Here is a 26,747-nt window from a genome sequence, read left to right as displayed (position 1 = left end):
CCGAAAAGATTTTAGTCCTTTGAAAATCTGTAGTTCATAATAAATTGTTTGAAACCAGTGGATGCTTGCGTAGGCTCTTGTTCAGCACAATATTCGTGACATGTGAAAATACTTGAATTTACTGTGGAATAAATTAATTCCATGCCCAATTTAAAAAAAAAGAGGATATAACGTAATAGACATTTCTTAATTTTATTTGCATTATCAAAAAGAACAAACAATGCCACAAATTTGCCTTAACAGTGGTTAAAAACACCTTTAAAGCGGCGGGGTGGAGCCGTCCTGCAAATGTTAATTCAATGCTTAACTAAATTCTGTAATTCGACTTTCAGAATTTTGGCTAGAGCTTCCTTTACTGCTAATCATTTTTGCTTGTGAATATATCAATTAATAATAATAACTGAAATCATTTTATCTGCAAATCTGTATTAAGATACATAAACACAATATTGACTACATTCAGACATTACCGGATCCAGTGCAAAAGCCCGAAAGCGCTGATGTGATAGTGAAATCCTAAATCCTATCCTATCCTAAATCGCTAACAATATTGACATATTGAAATCCCATAGCAACATCACGCTTAGTAGGTGACCGGATAATGGAGTCCGGAGCAAGAAAGAAAAATATTTTTTGTCTAAGAACTTCGGAATGTTCGACCCTCAACGCGAACTTCCTTCCGTTTCCAGAGAAAAAAAATTCCCATTCATATATTTTAAAAATCAAAAGAAACTTATTTAAAATTACAACCAACATCAAGTAAATGACATAAAACTCATATATAGCTGACGCTGCAGAAAAACTCCGTACAGCTGCATTCGTTACCGCACAAGTCCATGTGGAGACAACGATAAATTTATCATCAATTTTTGTATTATGCATTTAAAGTTCTCGGGACGTTTGCGGGCCGCAAAAAATTAGTTCGCGGGCCGCAGTTTGCCGACCCCTGATGTACACAAACTACCTTCGCGCAAAATTTCGTTCTCGCAAAACTAAATTCCACAATCGTGTTTGGGGGACATTTGTGCGAACTTCCTGCAGAATTGCAAAGAAAGCGTTTTGTAGTTCTCGTTAGGAAATTGTCTTGTTTCTGACTGACTAGCAAAGTCGGAAAGTGAGAAACTGAGTTCAGGAATTATTTTGAAATTAATTCCTTGTTGTTTGTGCCGTCCACGTATGCAAAACGTTATTAGAGTTGAAGTTCACATTATATATATCGAACAAGCAACATGAAGTTCAAGCATGTCGTAGGAGAAAAAGTTTTATGTTTTGAACCAGATGAAACGAAAGCCCGAGTTTTGTATAATGCCAAGGTATGATCGGTACGGTATTCAGGATTTGTCTAATTTCGTGGGAGACTTAAAGCTGCAAATAGGGAGCAGATAAACAACATCATTTCCATCATGTTATTGTTGGTTTTATTTTCAGTGCAAAAGCTGAGATGTCCATAATCGAACTCATTAAATGTAATTTTTTTGAAGGGATAAAACTGAACTTGAAACATCTGCTTTTTATTTCAATATTATTCAAGTTATTATTGAATTAAATGATCGCGAATTTATTGTGATTGTCTTAATTCGGCCCCTTTATTTCTATTTTGTCAGTCTTCTGACCTCTTATTAATACTGTAATAATCATGCTTTTAGATCATGGATGCTGATGTAATTAAGGACATTAAAGGAAAGAAGTTTGTAGAGTATAAAATACATTTTCAGGTAAAAAGCCTCAATTAGTTTTGATTCAGAAATTGTGCAAACAGTGATTTGCTTATTAAGTACTGCTATACTGATACTACACGGAAAATTCATACTACACCTGTTTTCATGTCTTTCTACTTAGTATGCTACTGGTACAATATGCTATTTGCATGCTGTATACCATAATTCCAAACAATGTGTTGTAGGGTTGGAATCATGCATGGGATCGTTGGGCTGACGAATCATTTGTTCTGAAAGATAATGATCAAAATAGAAAACTTCAGAGAAAGTTGGCCAGAAGAGCAATAAAGAAATTGTAAGTCAACAGTAATGCTAATGATTATTTTAAAATGTTGAACAAGGTTATTATCAAGCTTTATTGAAATTAGATGATTTCATATAGATCAGGGGTGCACAACCTTTTTGCTCTTGGCGGCCACTTTGCATTTATTTGTATTCAATACGGCCGCAACGTGTTTGATGAGCGCGCCGAAGGCCCGCAAATTTTTTTATTTATTTATTTGCTCTTATGATGTCATAACCGCGTATTTGACCCGAGCGAGGTGCGGTCTGCCCGATTATAAAGTATGTAGAACTACTTGGAAGTATAATATTCGCATTTTAAACGAATTTTTCTTTTCAGTGGACCTATTCTTGAGCAGATATACTGCAGCAAGTTGCATAATGGTTGCACGATTTTGAAAAAAATCGAAAGTCGGGGAGGGGCGGTCGCTCCCATTTTCTTGTCCCCAAAAGTATAATAAAATGTCTAACAATCTGGTTCGGTAGTCATTCTTCAGGTACGTCATTCTTGAAAACGTTGCTTCGCACACTTCAACTGCGCATTTCCATGTGTCCAGCAGATTTTCCTCGTCTTCAAACGTCTGCACAAGCTGTTCATCATTCTTTTTGCACCATCATAGCCGCCAAATCCTATATTTTGAACTCTTTTTTTTTGTTCATAGGATTTTGTATGTGGACGGCCGCATTATTTTGTCACGACGGCCGCATGCGGCCTTACGGCCGCAGGTTGTGCATTGTTGATATAGATAGATGATTGATGGCAAACAATGTGGCATAAAATTCACACGATTGATATCCTAAACACTGATTACCGTGGGCTACCACCGTCAGTCCTAAGAACCTGACCAATGTTACAACTGGTCAGCTTTACCCAATGCAAATTTCAATCCACAAGAAATAACTTATATTTATTAAATAAGATATTTCCTATTCAATACACGGCAGGAAACTTCAGAAAGGCAGAAGACGACATCATCTACCTGGAGTTGCTAGTAAGCCAGATGCTGAAATACCAAACAACTCGGGTAATGTTTTTTCATCTTATTTTCATGTTGTGTTAATTTATTAAACTGTCTCGTATCAGTCTTGTCTTGTATTAAAATGCATTTGCCAGCATGTATACGAGCTCTTGACATTTCCACTGCTCACCCTTGACTTCACTCAAAATTATATTTATTCTGAGTGAGTGTATGTGACCTTGCTTTGAGCAAGTTTTCTCAAAAAATCATTCCGATCAGGGAACCGCCACACAGTGTGCGGTTTTTAATTTTGTTGACATAACACAATTTAGTCCATATTTCCACTTTGTGTCCAATATACATCCTGTGCGTGATATTTTAAACAGAGGAGTGATATAACCAACATATTTATTGATACAGATTCAAGCTCTGGAGAAAGTTTTAATTCTGATTTCACAACAAGTACTGGAACAAGAGAAAAATTATCAGAATCTGATGATGATTTTCCTCCTGAGGTAGGGCATATTTCCAATTCTGACAGGAGAATCATATTTTTTCAAACTATGTCATATCTAGTGAATAAATTAGTTTGAATGTAAAGCAGGGTTTAAGATTTCTGATAGGGGAAATTTTGGCTCATAATTTATAGTTTGTCGGGCATTATAAAACTCTTTATTCTCTTTTGTTTAACAGGGTCCCACGAAAATTTATTTTTCAAATGAACTTAGTCCTTTAGATTCAACTATTTGAATGAAAGACAATTCACGAGTTCCCTATTCTCATTCCAATATCATCGTTTGCCATATTTTTCTTTATTTTGTGCTCATACTTGACCATGCTCAATATTTTAAATAACCATTTGTTTGAAATTTATATTTTAGAAAAGACCTCGTTTGAGCAGTACATCAACAATTGGAACTGCTTCCATACATCATCATGATAATATCGTTGAAGAAGATAATCCATCAAATAAAGATGAACATCATTTACGTAGATTAGTCAGTCTTGACATACCACTGTCTCTACAAAGACGACTAGAAGAAGATAATGCTTTGGTGAAGAAAAGAAATATGGTAACTTCAAATAGTCCAACACTCCATTCTTTCCTAAATTTACATTTACTTACATTTATTTTAATTTTGAATGGATAACTTTTGCAACCTTATTTTACTGTAAATTCAAAAGCAAAAGACGAGGATAAATATTTATTTATATTATCTGAATAGGATTTGTCTTTATATACAATTTATTTACGATCTGTTCACGCTAAAACCGTTAGAAGTTGTAATTGCAGTGTCTGGTGTTATTTGTCTATAGACAGTCTTGAAACGTGGAAAAAGTGCCATTTTTGTGACATAAACTTGAAATGAAATTTTTTTACATAATAATAAGTTATATTAAAATTTCAGGCTCATCTTGCCACTTTTAAAATATATAACATATTTGCAAATAAAGAAGATGATTGACATTTTTTTTTTACAATATTTCAGCTGATTAATCTCCCAGCAAGACCCAATGTTATTCAAATATTAGAAAATTATGTGAAAAGATTTGCAATTCATGCTCTAAATGCCGCAGATAGACAAAGAGTAACAACGACTGCCATGGGTCAACCAGTTGGTCCAGAAATCTTACTTCCGCCTGCAAAAAGGTAAGTAGTATGGATCTTCAAATAATATAGTAACTAGAATTTTTCCTCGCAATTAGTTTTCAATTTGAATCAATTTTTTATCAAATTCATCATGTATTCATAAAATTTAAGAAGCGGAATCCTGCCAGTTTTACTGGAAAGCTCGGAGTGACTTCATTTTTGATAATCGTCAATTTTGAATCATTTTACACTAAGATTATTTCAACATCCTCAGCTAGTATCAGATTCATTAAAATTGTATCGGATATTTTTTCAAAATATTATATAGCTCAATGATCAACATGCTTTGAAATTTTCAATTATTTTATCAACCCGTTTTTTTTTAATCATTCATTCAAAATTGGCATGTTACTAATAAGTTCTTCATTAAATGCCCATTCACATGGCTAACACAGACAGTCCCCGAACTCGTAATGGAACTAAAATAAGGAGAATCCGAATAAAATTTTGGCCTAACCCACACCTGGTACACATATTTCGGGGGTATCGAATTTTTTTCATTTGGTGCCATTGGTTTATCGTATTAACAGTTCTCTTGTGGTCATGTGAATTCATTTGTTTCTCATTTTGTAACCAAATTGATAGATATTTCTAAGATACTGATGTACAATAGAAGTCAAACTTGTTATACTCTTATTTTGACAGATTAAATCTTTGTGAAGAAGTCTGTTGTGATTTAAAACTGCTTTTCGATTATGCTCTTCCACTGTCATTGTTATATTTACCTGAACGAAATCAATTCAAACATTTAGCTAAGAACACTGCTATTAGGACACCTGGAATGGAGTAAGTGCTTGGATTTTATTTTTCATACAGTAGAGTAAATTGTGTGTTAACAATATCTCAATAACATTTGTATTTACAGTTGATAATGGAATTCAGCATCTTTCGAAATGTCATCGAAACAGAAAATGACTTCTGTTATTTCATTTTTGGCAATGTTATTAAAGACAAATCTAATCATTTTTTGTACTCAATATCAGTTATAAATAACTGATATTTACTGATAGGATTCTTTTTTTACAGTCATTTACAATATTTCCATTTTTAACTTTGTTTTTATTCTGGATAAACGGAAAATTACCCATATTTTTCATTTTTCGGCAACTGAAAAATCTTTATTCACAGAGTAGTAGTGATTTTTGAAGTTGTGCCGTTGGAACAATACCCAATCTATATTAACTTCAAGATCTCAAAATTGGTTTTTCAGAATGTGTGTTTGGTCATAGTCAAATTTTGCCATTTTGCTTTATTGATTGTAAGAGAGCTGGTATTTAAATTCAAAATTACACGCTACTTACAAATCGGCTAACTTGTGTGAATGATCAAACATTTTGTTCTTCCATATTCTGCAGTGCCAACCAACCACCGGAGATAAAAGCAGATACAACAAAGAAGCAACTAGGTATTGTACATTGATATTGAGGTTTACTGTTTAAGTTCTTGTTGATCATAATTTCCTAAAATTATTATTTTCAGTGTTTGAAGATTCTCCCACTAGTGAATCTGGCTCACAAATGATAAAACAAGAGGAGTTTATGACAAATACCACGGAAAATATAAATGAAGAGACTGGAAACATCCAGACTACTTGTAAGTGTACTTGTAATATTTTCCAAGGCATGAGATCAGGGTTAAAGAAAATCAAATACATTCCTGATTAGTTATATTGGGTATTCGTAAATTATTAAATTTTGATTGTTTGTTTGAAGTTTTTGTCAAATTAATAATATTTGTAAATTGAATCACTCTAAATAAACTGTTAATTGTATATCTTCACCCTTTGAGCACTTTTGGAATAGCAGATTTTCCATAATCCATAACATTGTTTGTATGAATATTTCTTTTTTTTTCAACAAACTCATTATGGTTCTAAGTCTTTAACAAAAGTCATAAATTGCTCTGTAAATAAGTAGAAGTCAAATCATAATTCAAAAGGGTTTTATTGTTGTCTATTTTCTTGTGAAACTTCAATATCTTTTAGCTCTGGCTGAGCATCCTGATGTCTCATCGGTTTCATCATCTTCACCTAAGAAACGAAACATCAGTGAATCAACATCAAGTCCTACTAGAAATCAGGAAAATCCTAGACCTCACAAGTATAACAGTTACCCATACAACAAACTCTTCTAAATATCATTTCTAATAATATTGTTGTTCCATCCGCTAACTAGTGTCAAGTTTTCATCCATGCACTGTAGAAGTTGATACCAATTTGCGGAATACATATCTCGGCCTTCTCGGGTTCAAATCCCATGTCCCCCCTTCCTTACCTAACAAATGGTACAATGCAGTCATGCAGACCCAGGAAAATTTCAGTTTTTTTGAATAAAAGCACCTCTTTACATATCGCTAGGTATCAGAGGTTACTTGTATAGGGTGATCAGAGCGAAGGGCGTGCATGAGAGTTGTATAGAAAATATATATTTGTCACAAGCATAATGGGCTATATCAATCTGTCAGTGGTGTTTCTACCATTAGTTGACTGCTTGTAACTTTATTTGACCAACAATGCATTTTTTGCATGCATGATCATATGGCCCTATATTTACTTTTGAATTATGCATTGTTATCATTGAAATTGAAAGACAATATCATAATCTCATAATATTCAACATACTATTCTACATCAATACTAATCAACTGGATTTCTATGCTAGAAAGAAAACTGCTGAGGAACAACTTATTGAAGAAACTCATAAATATCTGATTCCAAACCAACCTAATCTGGATCAGACTGGTTTGTCAAAAGATGCTCAAGGTAGAAGGAGATCCAGTCGATTGTCTCATCACGAGTCTACATCCCATCAGGTATGTATCAGAATAGGTGCTTCACTTAATTGAGCATATACACAGATACAAATCCTATCTAGAGTATATTAACAAGAACATTACTCAACGCAATGTTGGTTAATCAGTTATAGCCTTCTCCGCCATCCAAGTCCATGAAAAATCCTATCCTAAATGACAAAATTGTGTGAAACCACATTATATAGTCGAATAATTCATATGAACCAAAAAGATATTCTGTTGGCTCAATTTGCTATTTTCTATTATTAAAAAACAGTCTTCCACTGTAAAATAAGTATAATTTACACAATTAAAATGTTGCAATTTTTTCAAACATTGTTAGCAGTCACCTACGGAGCCAGATACAAGCATGTACAGAATGATTTCATCTGCAACATCGTCATTTCAAACAAGAGATTTATCACCCGGTATGACATTCTTGTGTTATTCTGCTTTGTGAGATGTTCTGTTGTTGAATCTGTCTTTATTTCACAAATAATTGTACCGTATGCATTGCTTCTTTGATATGATAGGATTCACATATTTGTTCCAGGGAAGAGGAAAGCCGATAAGACGGCTTAAACATATGGGAAACCATGGCCTACCAGTCCATGACGAGTATGGGATTATTTAGCAGTTACTAGTTTTCGGAGGCGTGGACTTTATGATGGTGGAAGCCGTAACCGACCAGCAGTTACGTGAACCACCTTACGTTGGAGAGAAGTCCAGCAATCCTCTCTCACATAACTAAGCCCACATAGGATTCGACCCTGTGAACCCATGCATGGTAATCAGAGGTGCGGTGGTGAGCATGTTCCTAACAGTTAGCACGATGCGCCACAGCGACGAGATGAGTATTGATATGAAAATATTTATGATACTGTTACATTCAATAATAACAAGAAGTATTTTCAAGCGTTTTGTCATCTTTCACAATCGCATTTCTCTGTGGCTTTCAACAGATTTTCAACAAACATCTACACAACTCCGCTGAAATAAATTTTTTTATTTACATTTCAGAACGTGAGATTTCAATTTCTTCAGATCCGAAATACTTTGTCTCCATAGAACCTTGCATATTTCTAAGAGCACCTTCAAAACATAACAGACATTCTTCTATTGGTGCATCTGCTACTATTAACAGTGAAGGACCTTCTTGTTCTACAGCACCGTAAGTTTATTGAAATTTTATTATTGGGAACAAAGTGTATTTGATCGTTTTGCTAACTTGGGTTGGTATTGTTCTCAACTAATGATTGGATGAATCGATTGCAAAAATTCAGTGGGCTAATACTTTCATTTTTGGATTTCTCCTTAGTAGTAGACCCATTATTTTGCCACAAATTTTGCTGTTTTATTTGAATTATTAAAGTGGAGGCAGTCAAGCGTGATGGAATAAAAATTGGTTCATCTCTCACTCAAATAAAAAAGCAAAATTTGGGGCGAAATTAAGGGTCCAAACTTGATGTGTGACAATCATGAAAATAGATTCAAGCATTGCTCTCTTCTTATTTAGTATATTGTATTCAAAATTACAAGTATGGGTGACATTGGACATTGGTTGAACAATTACATTATGTCAATATTGTATCCCAATATATATTATATCCCTTATTTTGACCGCAGTTTGATTAGAATTCCCAGCGCTTCAGAAGTACCAATATGGAGGTAACTAATTTTGTTCACCTACTTTACATCAAGTTGTGTTAAGGGACTGAAACCTATGGGCAGGGGGTATATTCACTTGGTTAATACAGACAGTCCCCGACCCGAACTCGCAATAGAACTAAAATAAGAAAAATCGGAATAAAATTGAACCCTAACCCTGACCTGGTACACACACTTTGGGAGTACCGAATTTTCAAGTATACAAGCTAGCTAACTTCATACCATACGATTTGTGTAAACTTTGATTTAATTTCAGTCTCCGCCAACCATTATTTAATGCTAATCCATGCATGGATCGTGATCAATATTTATCAGCTGCAGGTAGCGATATAAAGTATATGGTGGAACTAAAAAAGGTAGATATGTATTGCTTGTAATTATGTTGTTTAAAAGTGATGAAAACTTTGTGGAGGAATATATGCTAAATTATGACATATCAGTCTTGTTAGCACACATTTCAAAAGCTGCAATATAGAATTATGTAATACTGGAAATGTACATGCGGACTTTATTATGTTCTCTACTCTGTTCCATTATCATGTGACGCTATTTCTTTCAGTGTTGCCTGTCAAATTCAATATATCTTGACTGAGTTTGGCAGCCTGAGACATGACATGGTTAAGCTTATCTGTTAAACCAGCATAGTTGTGTCCAACACTATAATCACTAAGACATCAATGGTTCTAGGAAAATTCGCCGTAGAAAATTTAGCCGCAAGAGAATTCTGCTGTAAAACAAGTACGGTATCTGTAATAAAAACAGTTAGGTTTTTGAAGTACTTTTTATTTAAAAAAGATTCGTTATCCAAGAGCATACTCTTACCCTATAAACCTAACTGTTTTTATCACAAATACTTGTTTTACAGAAAAATGCTCTTGCGGCGTATTTTCCGGACACTGTCATCAATAATGCCCATAATTATATCCATGGCCAATATGACAGTTTTTTTTCAAAACTTTTTTTAAAGTAGCACAATTTGATGTTGTTTTTTAGTCCTGGGATTGGTGCATTCTACCAGAAACATTTCGACCTGAAGAAGGTGCTGCTGTCCCACCTTCCATGATCTACGGAATTCATCATTTATTGAGATTATTCGGTAATATCATTTTTTTCTGTTTTTTTTTTACTTATCTGTAAAAAGCTGTTCATTGCTAATTTTGATCTGAAATAAAACAGTAGTTTTCTCAGTTATGTATAAACTAAAACTTGTCTTAATTAATGCATATTCTTTTACTCGATAGTAATAATAACATTTGTAATTCTCTCTTGAAATAACCGTGAATTTGATGAGAATGATTGTTAGGTTAGAATTAGGGGCTAGGGCTGGGCATTTCGAATCGAATATGAAATTATTCGAATCGGTTCAGAGCAAAATTTCGAATTGCCGCCATCTTGTTTTTTTTCTTCCCGCCAATGGTCGAGCTAAATTTCTCATTTTTTTTTCTTGAAGCCATATTTTTTCAACTCAATTCTGACATATGACTCTTTTCTGTTGTGAGTTATTGAGGAAAAACTGTGTTTATTGTGTGTGAACGCTCAGCAATCTGCCTGAGTGATGTATACTATGTTTTCAGTGATTTATGTGTCTGGAGGGCCTAACACAGTAACAGAGTTACATACAATTTTATATCTCCAAAGTATTCGAGATTCGATTCGAAAAAAATATTCGATTCGATTCTGAAATCATCAGGTATTCGAAAATGCCCAGCCCTAGTTAGAACAAAATCATTCAAAATATCAAGGCAGTGGTTCCCAGCCTTTTATGGCTTGTGGCCTCCTTCCAGAGGCTTTTAGCACTCATGTCCCCCCTGTTTATCATTCCAGTGGTATTTATAGTGTTATTTTAATTGGTAAATTCCATTATGTTCAAACAATTCATGCTCAATAATGTCCTAAGACCTTGTGAAATTGCTTATTTTTCAATGCCAAGAGAATGGTAAAATCAGTTATGTGCCCAGCATTGTGCCCCCCCCCCTCCAACTGCTCTGTGGCCCCCTCGAGAAGCCAAGGGCCCCCAGTTGGAAACCGCTGTATTAAGGTCTCTGTTGTTATCTGGCATGTTCTTATATATGTGATGGTAACTTTCCGCAATTGTATGTATTCGTCTATAATAGGTATACAGGTATAGGTAACTAAAATTTAAGAATATAATATTACTTTTAACAGTAAAGTTACCTGAAATATTGATGAAGATGGAAATACCAGAATTCAAATTGAAAATTTTGATCAAGCATTTGAACTCCTTATTAAAGTAAGTTTTTTGACATGCAGAGATTTTGTATAACCTTTGCATTTATTTAGATACCTTGCTGAATTTTTGGTACTCCCGTAGTAGACCATAATTTTATTCTAATTTTCCTTATTTTAGTTCTATTACGAGTTCGGGGACTGTTTGTGTTAGCCAAGTGAATATATCCCCTGCCCATAAGTTTCAGTACCTTCACACAACTTGATGTAGGGGAACAAGATAAGTTGCCTCCATATCGGTACACATACTTCTGGAGCGTCGAATTTTCTTCTTCATCTGTTATACTGAAATCAATATATTCTAAAAACAATAGTATGAAATCTCCGAACGCTTGTATTCTAGGTTTTTAAGTGAATACGAGAGAGAATTGTTTGAAGTAGATGCTTACGAACAAATCTGAATAATGGTTGTCAATCAGCAGAAAAATGGTGATGGCATCAATATAGGAAAGATATTATGGAAATCCAGGGAAGTTGCCTAAACTTCAAGTGAGGTTTAAACATGGGACCTACATGAATATTCTCACTTTGTGATGTATAAGTGGAATTTAGGCTTGTGACCATTGTGGTAATATATGCATCTGTCATGCATGCACATGACTAAAAATTGGTATCTATTGATACATTAGTTAATGTTGCTTTCTATTATGATTAAGTGATAAATCCATATTTTCTCATTCTTTTGAAATAAATGCAAGATCTGCTTCCATCATGTTGTGACAATATTGATTGGTCTAGTTTTTTACGTTTTATGGAGCTGCGTTTTTATGATCAACTGAATTTGGGAAAGTGAACGTCTGAACGATATTATATCAACGGATGTGCATCATCGGAAACATGTTATAGAGTGCTCGTGCTTTTGTTTCAATTCGTCAAAGCTACAAACAAGCTTATTTATAACTCGACTTCCATCTGACTGCCTGTGTATGTAACAGACATATTTAAACCTGTGACGTAGTGTTTCCAATCGAAGGCTTTCGCACCTGGCATTCCAGATATTTACTTCAACATAATATGGTAGTTGCAGGCATTGGTACGTTTCATTCGTCGTAGGCACGCTGCAAGACGACGCCTTTTCGTCTGTTCAGATCGAGATAAAACTGCAAGCCTGCACTGGACCACTGGCTGTTAACTGTTAATTATGGGTGGGAGAAAAATTTTAATTATCGCCCTCCTGTCATATTTCTCGTTGACCTCAAATTAGTTAATAAATTGTTCTTTACCAATCATCTAAATTCTGAAACTTTGTTCGTAAACTACGGTACAATACTTAATGGCAGTTTGTTTTGAAGAGTTTTATTTCATCGCATTGCTTGTGTGCACATAAAAACCTATGGATGTTTCCTTGACCCCAGAAAATTCTCCCCATACTTTAAACTTTACAATTGCGAAAATGTCATCCTTATTTTGAGTGTTTCAGAGTGTTGGCGCTTATAATCTGGTCTACATGTTTAAAGCCATCATTTCTCCTCAAAAAGAACAATGGACATTAATCCTGCACAGCTTTCATTTTATTCTCCCGGTAGATTTTTTCCTAAAACACCTCATCGGTATATATATATACCGGTATACTTTATGCAAAAATCCACATTTTATTTACATGAACAAGATTAAAAATGTTATAGATTGTTCGAGTATGTATTGTTGCCATAATTTTTCACTTCGCGTACCGGTACGGAACTACGCTAACAGGTATACTGTAGATCAGGGTTGTGCAACCTGCGGACCAAATGCGGTTCGCAAGGAAAAAGTGTGCAGCCCGCGAAGAAGTGCCAATTTTGAATGGTGTGCGTCTGCAAAACCAGTTCTTAATTAAGTTTAATCTGATATGGCGAGTAATTCGAACCCCTTATAATGCCCTAACAGTTAGCTAGCGAGGCGAAAATCGCATATCATAGAATTAAAAACCAAAATTTTTGTTCATACAATTATACTAGAAAGCCCATGTTAAATGAAGCTGCAGCCCGCGGTTTCACCCAGTTATTGGTATCTGGCCCTCCAGGTTGCAAGCCCCTGCTGTAGATCAAGGGTTAAATTATATATGAAATATAGCACCACTACGTTGAACATCATAACATAACACCGTTCATGAAAATGCCATTAAAAATTCTTTGACTCGTTCTATTTCACAATAAATTTTCGACTGATATGACAATATTTTAAATGCTTGTTTACAAGATTGCTCAAACTAATTGCTCAAACAATTCGATTTGCACATGATATTAATAGCATCCATGTGACGAACCCACCTCAGAATATTTGGAATAATAACATGAGTTGTTAACAAGATTTATGTTTATGTTAGAAACGAAAAATATCAGTCCATTGAATAGTTAAACTTAGTATTGTACAGTGGAAACATCTATTGATAAATTGAACAGAAAAACATTAAATTTTCCATAATCCGAAAAGAGTTATTTGTGCTGTTACATCTACTGAGTTGAAACAAGGGTTCGTATGTATATGAATATCATTTGAAAATGCGGCTCAGAAGAAACGAAAGGCATTTGTTATTTCGTTTTAGTACTCCTAGGAGTCAATGGAAAGTTTATCCGCATTTGGAGGATCTTTCGCCATTTTCCAGAATTTCATGGATTCTTTGTAGTCTTCTGACGCCCAGCTTTTGTCCGCCAAAATACTATCGAACGTTATATGCTTTGTGCACTTTCGAATAAGTTGATACAGCCAGACAACTGGTATTGGTAATGTTGGTAATAATAAGAGAAGATATATTACCAACAGTCCGTACCAAGGATATTCCAGTGATTCTATAGTTCCCTGTAATGTTTATGTAATGAATAATGTTTACTTTTAGAATATATTTCTTTCTTCCTCATCGTGACTGTCCATAACAAGCGAAACTTTCTTTTTATAGCATAATATGAAAGGGAGTTAAAACTTTTACTCGCCTATAATTCGCTATACAACACTTTATTACTCAAGTAGCGTCCCAAACTTCAGCGCTCATCAAAATTACATAGAGCAGCTTCAGAGCAATATTTTTTTATAGCAGTGATGGGTTTTACCTACTCAAGAATAATCATACATACATCACCAATCCAAGCATCATAGTCCAACGTCGATGAAGCAATATCATAAACGAAGGCGATCAGAACAACCAACAGGGCAACTGGGGAAATAAAGACCCAACATATTCGAAAGTAATAGAATAGAATCCATCCCATGATGCTCTTTGGTCTTCCAATCATCCATTTCAGGTCTTCGTTAAATCTGAATGAAAATGCATATTTGAAACCGGATTGAAATTCACCTGGATTTCCAGTTAATTTTATATTATATGTGATACTGCTTAAACTGCCAATTCTGAGAAATGTACAAAAACTAATACAGAAATTATTTGCGAGTATTGATAGGACACCGCCGTGTAGTAGGAACCAATTTCGAAGCTACTATCGACCAGGTCCTGTAATAATTCCTACATTCAATTCTGAACTTCTGGTCATTTGACATATTACTCTAATATCCATTTTATTATGTTACTTATTTATCTTTATATTACTATCTCGCTCAAGCATCCTTGTGGCAACTACACATACGGATCCGAAGTAGGAAGTAAACAAGGAGAAAGGACTTGCAGTTGAGTACACAATATCCCAGTACACCCCATTACTTAATAAACATATTATATATCTTTTACTATAACGACCGCGGCGAATTTATACTTACTCCTTAATTCCATACAGCCATGCTACGGCAACGATTTCGAAAAAGGCGATTACAAGAAGTGGAATGGATCCGGCATAATCATTGAATATATTTAACCAATAGTTTCCAGCACCACAAGTAAACAACAATCCAACAACACATGAGACGAGACATATCATACCTTTATAAAAGATGACGACACATTAGTTATAGAAATGAAAATAAATTATCCCTTTCACAGAAAATTCTAAGTACTTCAGTGACGTGTTGGATATATAGGCTATTCATCAATGAAAAGAATGTCTTTTTTGAACAATGAATTTTCAACTTTTTTTCTAGTCAGAAACATTTTATCTACGCGTTAGATGGGTTGCCCTTGCTTCGCTTCATATAGACCGCGGAATTTCACGTCGATTCAATTTTAGATCCCACAACTATATTCGAATTTCGTTTGGGTGCTAGGTTTTAATAGCTAGGTCGTTGTACTATTAACCCAAAGACAGACTATAGCAATCAGCAATCTATGCAATGAATTTATTGAAAAAATGTAAAAAAAAAATAAGTGTTTGGGATTCAAAATAATAATAAGACTGAAGTATTTTACTAGTAAATTTACCTGTCAAAGCTGGTTTCGGGATGCCTTTGATTCCCAAGTCACAGAGTGGAGTCACTACACCTTCTATGGTTCCAAACATCGATCCAAGTCCTAGTGACAGGAGCATGAGAAAGAATAATACTGACCAGAAGGGACTCCCAGGCATGTTGATTATTCCTTCCGTAAATACTATAAAGGCGAGTCCCGTTCCTTGTGAAGCCTATATTATTTAAACACCAAATTTCATTAAAAGCGCTCTTCACGGAGCAAAACAAATGGATTCGTTTAATTGAAATCACTTTGTAATAACCGCAATTTAAGTAAAAGTATTAATATTTTATCATGAGAATTTTCCATAGACCGTGTCTTCGTTGATATTCGTCGTGCCCAAGTTAACTGTGTTTTATAGGTTGTTTTCAAAATTGTTCATATTGCGCCTCAGTAATAAATATAATCTACATAATTACTATTTATGAGGCACCAAATTAAGTATTCTCAGAACAAAATCCACTCAGATATACAAAACATCATTCATACATTTCAATTAAATTTTGTCGATGTACGTTGGCCTTTTTTATTTTAACCGTTTATTTCAGTTTGTCAGTATTTCGTTTCAGATAAATCTAATATAATTAGATGTATATAGGAATTAGATGTATATAATTAGATGTATATAAGAAAAGTATATAGTACCTCGCTGAGGATCTCGTTAATATCGCAGTATGTTAAATTGAGTGCATCTACTTCATCAGTGGTGTTCAATCTTTTGACTTCGTCTTTATAGTTTTCATAGGTGATATTACCTTCAGGAAGGTCAAAATAATTTGACAAAGTTTCGATGTTCCTTTAAATAAACAAGAGAGCAATTCACAATACAGTATATGTAGAAAAAGAATCTAATCGCCACATGATGGCATCATTTTTCAACATCTACAAAAAGTGAAGGCCTACGAAACCACAGAAAGTCTTTGGCAAAAATACCCTTTCATTCGTCGCTGTATAGATTTGTAATATGAATACTGTGTGTGATAGGTATGTCATGGGAAAATATTAACATTTAACGAAGTCGATATTATAAATGCGTTTATTTTTCTGAATGATGTTATAATACATAATTGTTATCGTAGTTGCTGGGAAACAGAAATAGGTAATGAAATATTTTATTTTCAATATATATATACAGACACATATAAATTGATTCATTAAATCTGCTTCTAATAAAAATATTGTCGATCAGAGATTCTACAAATCTACCAAATGTCAGACACAAGATAAGATGGTATTTACCATGTCTGGGCAATAAAGCATTTTATGTCTCCTCGGGTCAAAGGTCACGTAAAATGATATTTAATAAATGAAATTTAAATTGTAAACGGAACAGTAGCGTTAGTTTCCGCGTCGTGACTTTGTCTGCAATGTCAACTAGAGTCGACTTCATGATTTTTATTTTAAAACTTGGTTATTCAAGACGAGTTCTTTAGTTGTCCTAACGTTGATATCACAGGTAGATTTACAACTCTTACCCATCCAAACAACGATTGTTTTGTTCATAGGCACGGAATCCCAATATTGAAAATATGACCAAGGACGAATAAATAGATGTAAAGGAATTCGTGAGCGCGATGATGAGAGCATCTCTTTGACAGTCTTGCTTCAAAGGATTGTAACTCGCAAACGCTATCACTCCTCCAAACGCTAAGCCAAGTGAAAAGAAAATTTGTGTTGCTGCGTCCAACCAAACTCTGGGCTGCGCTAAAACGGACAGCTGTGAAAAAAATAGAAACAAGTGTCGATGGAATGCAAGCTACCTTCAATTTTTGGGTTGTGTCTAAGCTGCATAAGATACTATAGGATTATCAGACCAAAATAAATAATTTTTTTTGAATGGAAAAATTGAAATTTAAAATTATAGTTTATATAAACGTGGCTTAGTTTTCGCTAAAACTAAGTAGTAATATCTGCTATTTGGTTTGAAATCTATGAGAATACAGTAGTTAAAATCAAGCGCTTTGATTCACAGTAGAGTACCAAGGTGGGCTACTGCGTTAAGGCGGTCTGAATTTCCTGTTTATTTGTCCCGGACATGTTGTCATAGTTGCTGTTAGAAGTCGCGAGTCCCGTCTTTGAGTTGGTGTCGTTGATCAAGCAAACTAAGTCAATAATGTTTCTTTACCGCGTTTTGTCTTTCTATGCCACTCGTTATAGCCAATGATTAAACAGCGTTTTATCAAAAATTGTTTGCCGTAATTAAATTAATATTGGCTTAGCGTATATAACATTAGCATCACTTCAGTACACACGCAAAGAATTCAGTTTATGGAATCAACCTGTACTTTTCCGCTGTGACAATGCGTGATCACGTATATGGCTAATGATTTAAACCGCTTGAACCCGGCAAGCCGGTTTACCGGCTTGTTTGAGTACGCTCTGTGCCCCGGCAAGCCGGTTTACCGGCTTGTTTTTCGTGTCGGAGGGAATCAACTTTATGATCTCGTATCTCAAGAACCACAATGAGTATTTAAATAAATTTTATATTGCATGAAAGTTTGTTATTGGGACTAATTATATTGTGATGATCGGTGCTCTAATATACGATGTTTCAGTAAAATTGGCAATTTGAAAGTGCGTATGAAATTATTGTATGATAACAAATATTTAATATAAAGAATTTCGACTTCTTGCCTAAATAGCCACATATTCAATCGGCAATATATGTGGAGAATTTGAATAGCTTTTTATATACGTATCCAAAACGATTTTACGATGAGCCATTCAAATTTTATGACCAAATATATTAGATTATCTGTAGATTTAACAGCGACGCTGCGTCAAATTGATGTTCTCATTGAAGAGAGGCAACGTCTCGTCACGCACAACTTTACGCATATTACGCAAATGCAACTAAACGTGACGATATCCGCAATAACGTTACGTCGAGATGTTATTATTTAAATGTCCGCAAGAAGTAATTAATTAACCCGATACTACGCATTCAAAATTCGCACTACGATTTGACTTTGACTGCCCGCTCAAGCCCCATTAAGTTGTGGTTACGTATACGCAATATGAACAAGATTGTGATTTTATTAGCGGATAACGGAACAATAAAGACCATGAAAAATGTATGTACATAAAAGACTGCTTGCTAAAAATTTTAAATTGAATATTGCACTTCGTTGTGCCCGGAACAATGAAGAACATGAAAATATTAGGCAGACTAAATCCAATATTGCACTTTGTTGTGCCAGTTATACCAATGGTTGTTGGTTTTGTTACCTATACATAGGTACTCATTACAGTATTTGTACTTATATACTGTCTCGCATCGTTTCAGCAACGCTTTGTCTTTAGCAGCTGGATTGGTTTTTTGGCAATGATGTAAATTTTGCTGCATACGACGCATCTATTATTGGAACCGGCGTTTTGCGGTGGGGTATCTAGTTCTGGCGACGCATATGATCTTGTTGGAATAAGAGTTGCTCTTTCTGCATTATTAGTGCTCTCAGATATTATTCCATCCACTTGCTTCGCCTAACATTCGTAAAATCAGATATTTTGATCTGCAGAGCAGGCAAGTACTTATTTTGGTTGATATTTGAACAAATACTCATGGGCGAATAAAATATTTTCCACGTGAAATATTATATGACGATATTAACTTCACTTCGCTATTACTGCACGCATTACTCGACGTCGGTACTTCAATCCATACAGGGTTAATATCATATCGAAACTCGGCGACCGATGTTCCGCTGAGAACGTCGTCGTGAAAGTTATCTTGCGCATTTTGCCACGCAATACGTTTCGAACGTACTTATCAACATCTTCATGACGGTAGTCACGTGATCGGCTTTTGCGTAGCTGCGTAATCAGTGCGTCATGGCCGCTTATCGATGTTGTTCACCCGACACAATGATACACAATTAAATATTTAAATATAAAATTGGTTATATGGCAGCCACAATAGTAATTCGAATATCAACAAAAAGCTTATAAAAAACTCTTTATGAACATCAAATATTGGCAGTATATTTTGTACCAAACTAACAAAATTTCAAGCCAAAACTCACATACATGAAGAAAAATGACTGTTAGATTAGGGTCAATTTTATTAATTTTGACAAAATGTATTTCAAAATGGAAAATACATTCTGAATGCACGATAAAATTTCCTTTCGATTGAAATGTCTCACAACGTGCTACCTATAATTGGTAAAGCGTTACAAGCGTGCCAAATAGCCAGTATTTAGACTTATTTTATTGTTCTATCAATACGGCGCCGCGAACCTTCAGGGTGAGCGAGTAACTTCGCTCAGAGCCGTCAGAGTTCAAAGAGTTAAATTTTGCAGAACAGACGATAGTGTGCAACTTTATCAAACGATAGTAGAAAATAACACTGAATAAAATTAGTGCACCAACATATGTTTAACTAGCAAATATAGAGATATAGAGAAAAATATTCAATTATTCTTATAAAATAAATTCGAGTTGGGTTGCGCGAGACTAACTTCCTATCTTTTCTCTATGCCTTTATGCTAGTGGATCCGTATGCGTATACTGCAAGGATACTGTAGCTGGAATAAACATGACTATTCTATTCAATTAAAGAGTCCAGCTGCACACTAACACAAATGTATTTCTGTAACGTTTCGTCCGACCAGAGTCAGACTTCCTCAGACAAGCAGTTTACAACAATTGTTGTAAACTGCTTGTCTGAGGAAGTCTGACTCTGGTCGGACGAAACGTTACAGAAATACATTTGTGTTAGTGTGCAGCTGGACTCTTTAATTGAATAGAATATTCTTATAAAATATGCAAATATGGGATTTGATAAGAAATATATAACCAAACCTCGAATTTCAGGGTTTATATTGTAAATAATAATACTTGGCGATATCAAGTACATACAAAATGCCTATTCCGACTAATTTTGCAAGTATCTTCACTGAAATTAAAGTCCAAAATGGAAATACACACATCTTCGGGCAAACTTGATTATGTGAAAAATTCTATAAAAATGAAAGGTGCTATGGCTTCGACTTCTGTGCGTCGTAAATAATATCTTTCACTTGAGTATGCATACGCACTGATTAAACAAAGGTGCGCAGCACATTGTATTGGCATGCCTACAAATCATGCTTATACTCGCCCTACTAAATACACAATTAAAGACAAACCGTTGTCTTTCCCATAAAATTGATTATCGAAAATAATCAAGCCTAAAAACACCACTCATCAGCATATTTTAGTGGGAACAAAATATCAAATGACACCTTTAAATCCTTTTGAATTTGCAGCAATAAAAACTTACGTCTGGCGAAAAAAGATAAGCGACTCCATCTGACGCTCCCGGTAAAGTGAGACCTCTGATTAAAAATATCGTCAAAACTAAATACGGGAATGTTGCTGTAAAGTACATTACCTAAAAATAAAAAATGTATCAAGATGAACCAAATATCAAGATCCGATTCTTTTGACAACGACTGAGGATTCGAAATCGGAGTTTGGTATGTTTTCAGTAGAGCAGAAGCCGGAGTCGACTTTTTAAATTTCTGGATTCGGAATTTGAATTTTCCGGAGTTGGGACTACTTTCAATGAAGACAATAGAAGTAAAAAGCAAAAAAAATTTGGTATCAAAACTTGATTTTTCCAAAATTCGAAACTAGTGTCGGATTTTTTAACGACCAGCAGCCAACAGAGAGTCGAATTTGAAAAATGTAACTCAGAATAGGAGTTGATTGCAAATTAACATCGACCCCATAGCCGTGTTTTTTCCGTGGCTGTAGCATTGTAGAAAAATACAGATGCTCTGATTTTATAGGGGACACATTGGAATTGCAACATTTTCACTGATATCTGATGATATGTATAGAGATTCTACTACTAAACTTATTAGCTATTATTATAGGTTTTATGTAAAAAAACGGTATTCAAATTATCTTATCAAGTAAGAATTATACTTTTCCAGAGCTTTCAATCCCGCGAATCATGCAGAGCCAGACAAATGTCCATGACAATATTAGACAAATAACCATCCACCATTTTTGGCCTCCAGTTTCATCAATTGATGCTGAAACATCCAAAGTTTCCCGATACCAAAAATATTCAGTGAAGGAGCTTTGTTCACACTCTTCTATATATCTGGTTCATAAAAAGACAGTAAAACTAGGTCAGATAACCAATTCTAAGTGTCGTTGCAGTTGGACGACCATTCAAATGGGAGAAATACTATTACTAGTCATTTTATAAAGCCCTAGATGTATAGTTCCATTGGAGCATTTAAACAAGTGATTTAACGTGAAAAATGCAGCAAACGATAAAAATGCAACAAAAAAACACTAAAAAGTATCATTTCGTCGTGACGTTGCCACAAAAACTGAATGATACAATCATTACTCACCCGGTACTTTGATTGTTTAAAGGACATGAAGAATAAGGTAGTGGATATTGAAAAGAGTTGCAAAGGTACCAGAAGCACCAAGCGATAATCATGTTGTAGTATAGACCGACTAAGGCTGATACAATCATGCTCCCAATACCGATTCCCCCCAAATACGGATGGAATTTATTCCATGTCCCAATTGCTCCTTGTCGTAACCTTTGACCCACAGCAAGTTCGATTAAAAACAACGGAACTCCTTCAATCACCAACATGATTAGGTACGGAATTAAGAAAGCTCCTAAAAGAGGATAGAAATAAAATCGTAAGCATTTATCGATGCCAGTGTATGTCTGCATCAATGATTCGTATAAATCTTGTTGGACATGAAATATATTGCTGTTGTTGTTATTGTTATTGAGTTATGAAAGAGTGTCACTAATAAACCAATTTACTTCAAATTTTCAGCATTTAAAGAGGGGAAAAGTCGCTAAGAACTACTACGCTTACGGTCCCACCGGGCCTAAAATTTCATCTCCAATTTTGCTGCTTTTTTAAATCTCGGTCACACATGACACATTCTTGTGATATTCGGTACAACCCTTCTAACAAACAAAAAAATTATATGGGACTTTGCTGATATTGCGAAAGCCATATTTTTAGTTGACCTTCGCGTACATGTTATATTTGAGTATTTTCCTGTTGTAAAATTGTATCTGGGTAACAAAATACTTAGTAGATTTAAAGCGCAAATTTATAACTTGGAGGTTGACCTCGAAATTTTTTCAAAAATACAACATATGGAAGCTCTAATAAACTTATATCGTTTGAGTATAAATGAAATATGTATGTGCAATTGCTTTCAGTTTTTCTGTCGGTATAAATGTGAAAGCAACATGGTTTCTAACAGGTATCGTCGCAAATGACATGTTTGTTTATCAATTTTATCCACGAATGTAAATACTTGCATATAGTTATTTATAGTGGGGAAAACTAAGGAATAGGACCTTCATATCGCACCTACTAAGATTCTATGTAAGTAAATTATAATACGTTGTAACTTTGGAGCTGATTAATCGAAATTTATCGGGGTGCGATACTGCCTGTTATCGATAGTTTTGCCCAACGCTTACTGCGTAGTTAATTAAAATTAATTTTTAAAATTTTAGAATTCGTCATGCTAGTTTCAAGTAAAAAAAATTCCTACCTCCACCATATGTCTGGGCCAAATAAGGAAACCTCCATACATTTCCAAGTCCGACCGCATAAGAAATGCACGCCAAGAGAAACTGAATTTGATTATCCCATGCTGGGCGAGCCACATCAGATTCCTCCACATATTTTCCCATCAAAGTATGCTTTCCATCGCGAATTCTTCTCTGCTCTATTGTCACGGGATCAAGTTTTAGACTTTCCATTTCAATTACTCTACCAGATTTATCTTCCTCGCCAGCCTCAAAGGCTTTATTATCGTTTCCAGCCATACTTAGTGATAAACTGATTAAGAGAATATAAAATAAGGACAGAACTATTTTCAGTTATAAAATTGTTATATTATAGCAATATCCTTTTCAGTGATTTTAAACTATTCCTTTCAATATTCCTATACTATTCACTATTATCTTATAATTATGCTTTTCCGAAGAGCGTGGAAGTATACCATTTATGCTGGAGATTTATGCTAATCTCACTTTTTGCAAAACAAAATTGATCAGTTATTGCTAAAATACACAGCATTTGTATCTCAGTGACTTGTCATTCATTCATGTAAGTATAAACTGGTTAACGCAACATTTCACAATAATTTTTTTCATTCAATGCAAAATTTATGGATTGAATAAATCTACTACGTCATTTTTTTTCTTTTGTGGAGGCGCTCGTTAGTTCAAAAATGAATTTAGACCATTCTTCAAAAGCGTTTTAATTTATAGATCTTACTGTTTACACAGTATATTGGCATATTAGTCACCAACTCAACTGTTTAACTTCAGTCAGCGGAGAGCAAATATCAATATGGATGTCATAATCGTAATAGTGTTTGTATAAGAACACAATTTTTGACCTCGTACAAAAGCATATATTTAAAGTAATTACACAAAAATTTGACCATGCGTCTCGTACTCCCATATATCCTTACTTTATGGCAATCATGCACCTTTATTGAAAAAACGATAGGCTCGCGTGTGGGGCACAAATATGCTGACTGCACGCGTAAGAGGAAAAGTTTAAAAAAAACACCGCACAAAAAAATTGATCATCAATTTTTAAAATATTTGGTTTTGTTCATTTCAAGATATCCTAAATCTCGTACTTGGAACTTTCCTTGGAGGGGAGATTACTCAAGACATGAATTACTTCGATTATTCTAGTGGACTCGAGTTAATGTGGAATACTACCTTGGATTGCAAAATCCACGATCTTGATAATGATGTTTTTTTAGAAAACGGAAAGACTATTTTAGAGATCAAAGTAGCACGCAATAGATGATGATGCCAAGTGTTCGTACATTGCAGAGTTTTGCAAATACAGGTATATATGTTGAAAGATACGCTTCTGACCTGATACAAGTTATACAGTTAATATTCAAACCAGAAATGCCCCGAAGAAAACTTTCAAAAAAATTATTTTGTCAACTATCGTCCGAAGGCCGGAAAACGCATAATTAATCGCACTGCACAAAGAGGCACTGCATTCAAGCGAAAGGCCAAGATCATCGTTAAGTAAATAAGCCAGAATAAACTAGTCTTATATAAATCAACATACTAATAACACGAATGGGTTAAATAACATTAAAATTTATAGTAAACAGTTTGCACTTTCGTCTAGTCCAGTAATCTCTTACCTGGAGGCTTTGAATTAAGTCAACGGATCGGACGTAAGTCATATCAGGTAAAACGTTCCGGAATCCAAAAAGACAATTTGACCGAGTTGAACTTAAATTGAGAAGAGGGTATTCAACATGACTCACAACTGAAGTGATGGATTGTCCGAATCTGGTTGGTGAGCTAGTCAACGTAAAAACCGAACGATATAGAGAATATTCGTATCTCATATCACTAATAGGTCGACACTGATTATCAATGAACCAATGAGTGGTTATTGTTCTACGGTATTCTCTCACGAACTGTTATCGCTTAAATACATACTGGAAAAGTCGTTTGAACATAGCGAACGAGCTTGATGACTACGCGAAAAATGCAGTATTTCCTTCGCAAGTCGTTGAACGAAAAATTTATCCTATCTTGTAAATCATGTTTCAACGCGTGATAAAGTTTGTTCAGCACATACTGGAGTCGTTCGTGTTACCAGCATGTTCTAGAAATTATTCATATGTAAACTATTCGAGTTTTTTGTTCGAGGCAGTAAATTTACTTCGCTAAATAAACTTTAATATAGTGGTTATCTTGTATTACTAAGAACTGATTACTTTCTACAAATGAATGCACTATAGCTACGTCAACAATTATGATGTGTTTACTCATGTATGCATATGTTTAACCACCAAGATATTTATATTTCTTAGTGTTTACAAATGTGTTGTACATCATGGTATTTTCGCATTCGTTGTTTGTAAAACCAGATAAAAGGGTTCGGTCAGCTTAGTTAATGATTGGCATTTTATTTTAAAATATGGACAACGCAAAGGTGATTTTAATTATTATTCTTTTGATAATTCTACCGGATAATTGTATCGGACAGTGAGTGTTAATGGGAATATCATTCGTATGCTTTGTAAACTAGGAGCTCGAGTAAAAACATTTATTGTTTTATGACAGTTTCGGACAGTTACAAATGACATTTTGTGGACAAACAAAAAATCCTCCGATGAACAACCGTTCAAAACTTTAAACTTTCAATCACGAGCAACATACAGGAGCAATTACTAGACTACATACATATATTACACCTTATCAAGTAATAATATCGAAGAAAAGACAAATGAAAAAATAAAATTAGTTGTTTTTGCTGTACTGTAAGACTGTATAAATAGTAAAGCACAAATAAATGAAAACTCGACTTTTCATTATTTTTCGAGGACAAATTTTCATGAAACAAACCGCTAAAGAAGCCACATAAGCAGAATAACAACACGAAAAAAAAATATCGAAACCGCGCTTGATAGTATGCGTCACAGATGTATTATATAGATAAACCATGGCTTGTAACAAAAGAACAAATAAATTAGAGATTCTAATCTGCTTTATTACCACAGACAGCTTCAACATGGGCATGGCTGCTTATTGGACTACTTCGAAAATGATTTGCACCCTCCCCTGTGACAAAATGATCACTCAGAGTGATCGCGCTAAAATAGAAAGATACTTAGCACTTAGCAGCCAGTTTTGCGTCCTATGGATGGGTTACAGCATTATTGGAAACAAGGTGTAGATATATATATATATATATAGATCGTTTTGCTAATATTTTCTTGTTGTCAAATAAAGTCGTTTCTCCGTAAATACATGACCAATCGATTTTAAGTATTCAGTAGAAGGCGTTAGAAGCCTATTACTTTGATTTTCCCAAATTTCCTCAGAGTCTTATTTGATACAGTTCTAAACCCATGATTCTGTTGTATCATTTCAAATCCCAGAAACACTGTTTTGCGAAATATGCGAACATCTTATCCCGATCGGCCGACTTTTTCAGCTGACGAAACAAGGCGAGGCCGTACCAGTACCGACACGCCTCTTTCGCTCATATACTTGAGCAACACACTCTATTTTCTCGGACGAATCATCTCCTAGACACGCTAGTTTACACCGATAGGCGCCGTCAATCAACAGTGTT

The 26,747-nt window shown here is 34.7% G+C and overlaps 2 protein-coding genes across 5 annotated transcripts; one reads left to right on the top strand and one right to left on the bottom strand.

The window, feature by feature from the left end:
* Positions 1–1,005: 1,005 nt before the first annotated feature.
* Positions 1,006–12,024, top strand: LOC120341170 (MSL complex subunit 3-like). Of its 4 annotated transcripts, none has more exons than XM_078119991.1 (18): positions 1,006–1,313; positions 1,647–1,715; positions 1,904–2,013; positions 2,946–3,025; positions 3,380–3,474; positions 3,841–4,032; positions 4,450–4,610; positions 5,256–5,396; positions 5,966–6,015; positions 6,090–6,203; positions 6,595–6,709; positions 7,271–7,421; positions 7,747–7,828; positions 8,445–8,571; positions 9,325–9,424; positions 10,062–10,164; positions 11,235–11,319; positions 11,659–12,024. In XM_078119991.1, the coding sequence occupies exons 1-18, from the start codon at positions 1,230–1,232 to the stop codon at positions 11,714–11,716; spliced, it is 1,917 nt and encodes a 638-aa protein (XP_077976117.1). In that variant the 5' UTR covers positions 1,006–1,229; the 3' UTR covers positions 11,717–12,024. The 4 variants fall into 4 exon arrangements, with proteins under 4 accessions (XP_077976117.1, XP_077976116.1, XP_077976115.1 ...); XM_078119990.1 differs by having other exon boundaries at positions 1,007–1,313; positions 7,744–7,828; XM_078119989.1 differs by having other exon boundaries at positions 1,008–1,313; positions 8,421–8,571.
* A 1,484-nt stretch (positions 12,025–13,508) lies between these two features.
* On the bottom strand, positions 13,509–23,449 carry LOC120340852 (sodium- and chloride-dependent transporter XTRP3-like). The gene is made up of 10 exons (XM_039409237.2): positions 23,164–23,449; positions 21,978–22,257; positions 21,538–21,718; positions 20,888–20,998; positions 17,100–17,341; positions 16,270–16,420; positions 15,598–15,796; positions 15,003–15,162; positions 14,366–14,546; positions 13,509–14,093 (listed from the first exon to the last, which is right to left on the bottom strand). The coding sequence occupies exons 1-10, from the start codon at positions 23,438–23,440 to the stop codon at positions 13,845–13,847; spliced, it is 2,031 nt and encodes a 676-aa protein (XP_039265171.2). The 5' UTR covers positions 23,441–23,449; the 3' UTR covers positions 13,509–13,844.
* Positions 23,450–26,747: the final 3,298 nt, after the last annotated feature.

The sequence above is a fragment of the Styela clava genome, chromosome 14 (assembly GCF_964204865.1).
Source record: "Styela clava chromosome 14, kaStyClav1.hap1.2, whole genome shotgun sequence".
Classification (NCBI taxonomy): Eukaryota; Metazoa; Chordata; class Ascidiacea; order Stolidobranchia; family Styelidae; genus Styela; species Styela clava.
The sequence above is the reverse complement of the archived record's forward strand: the minus strand, read 5'-3'. Positions and strand labels throughout refer to the sequence as shown.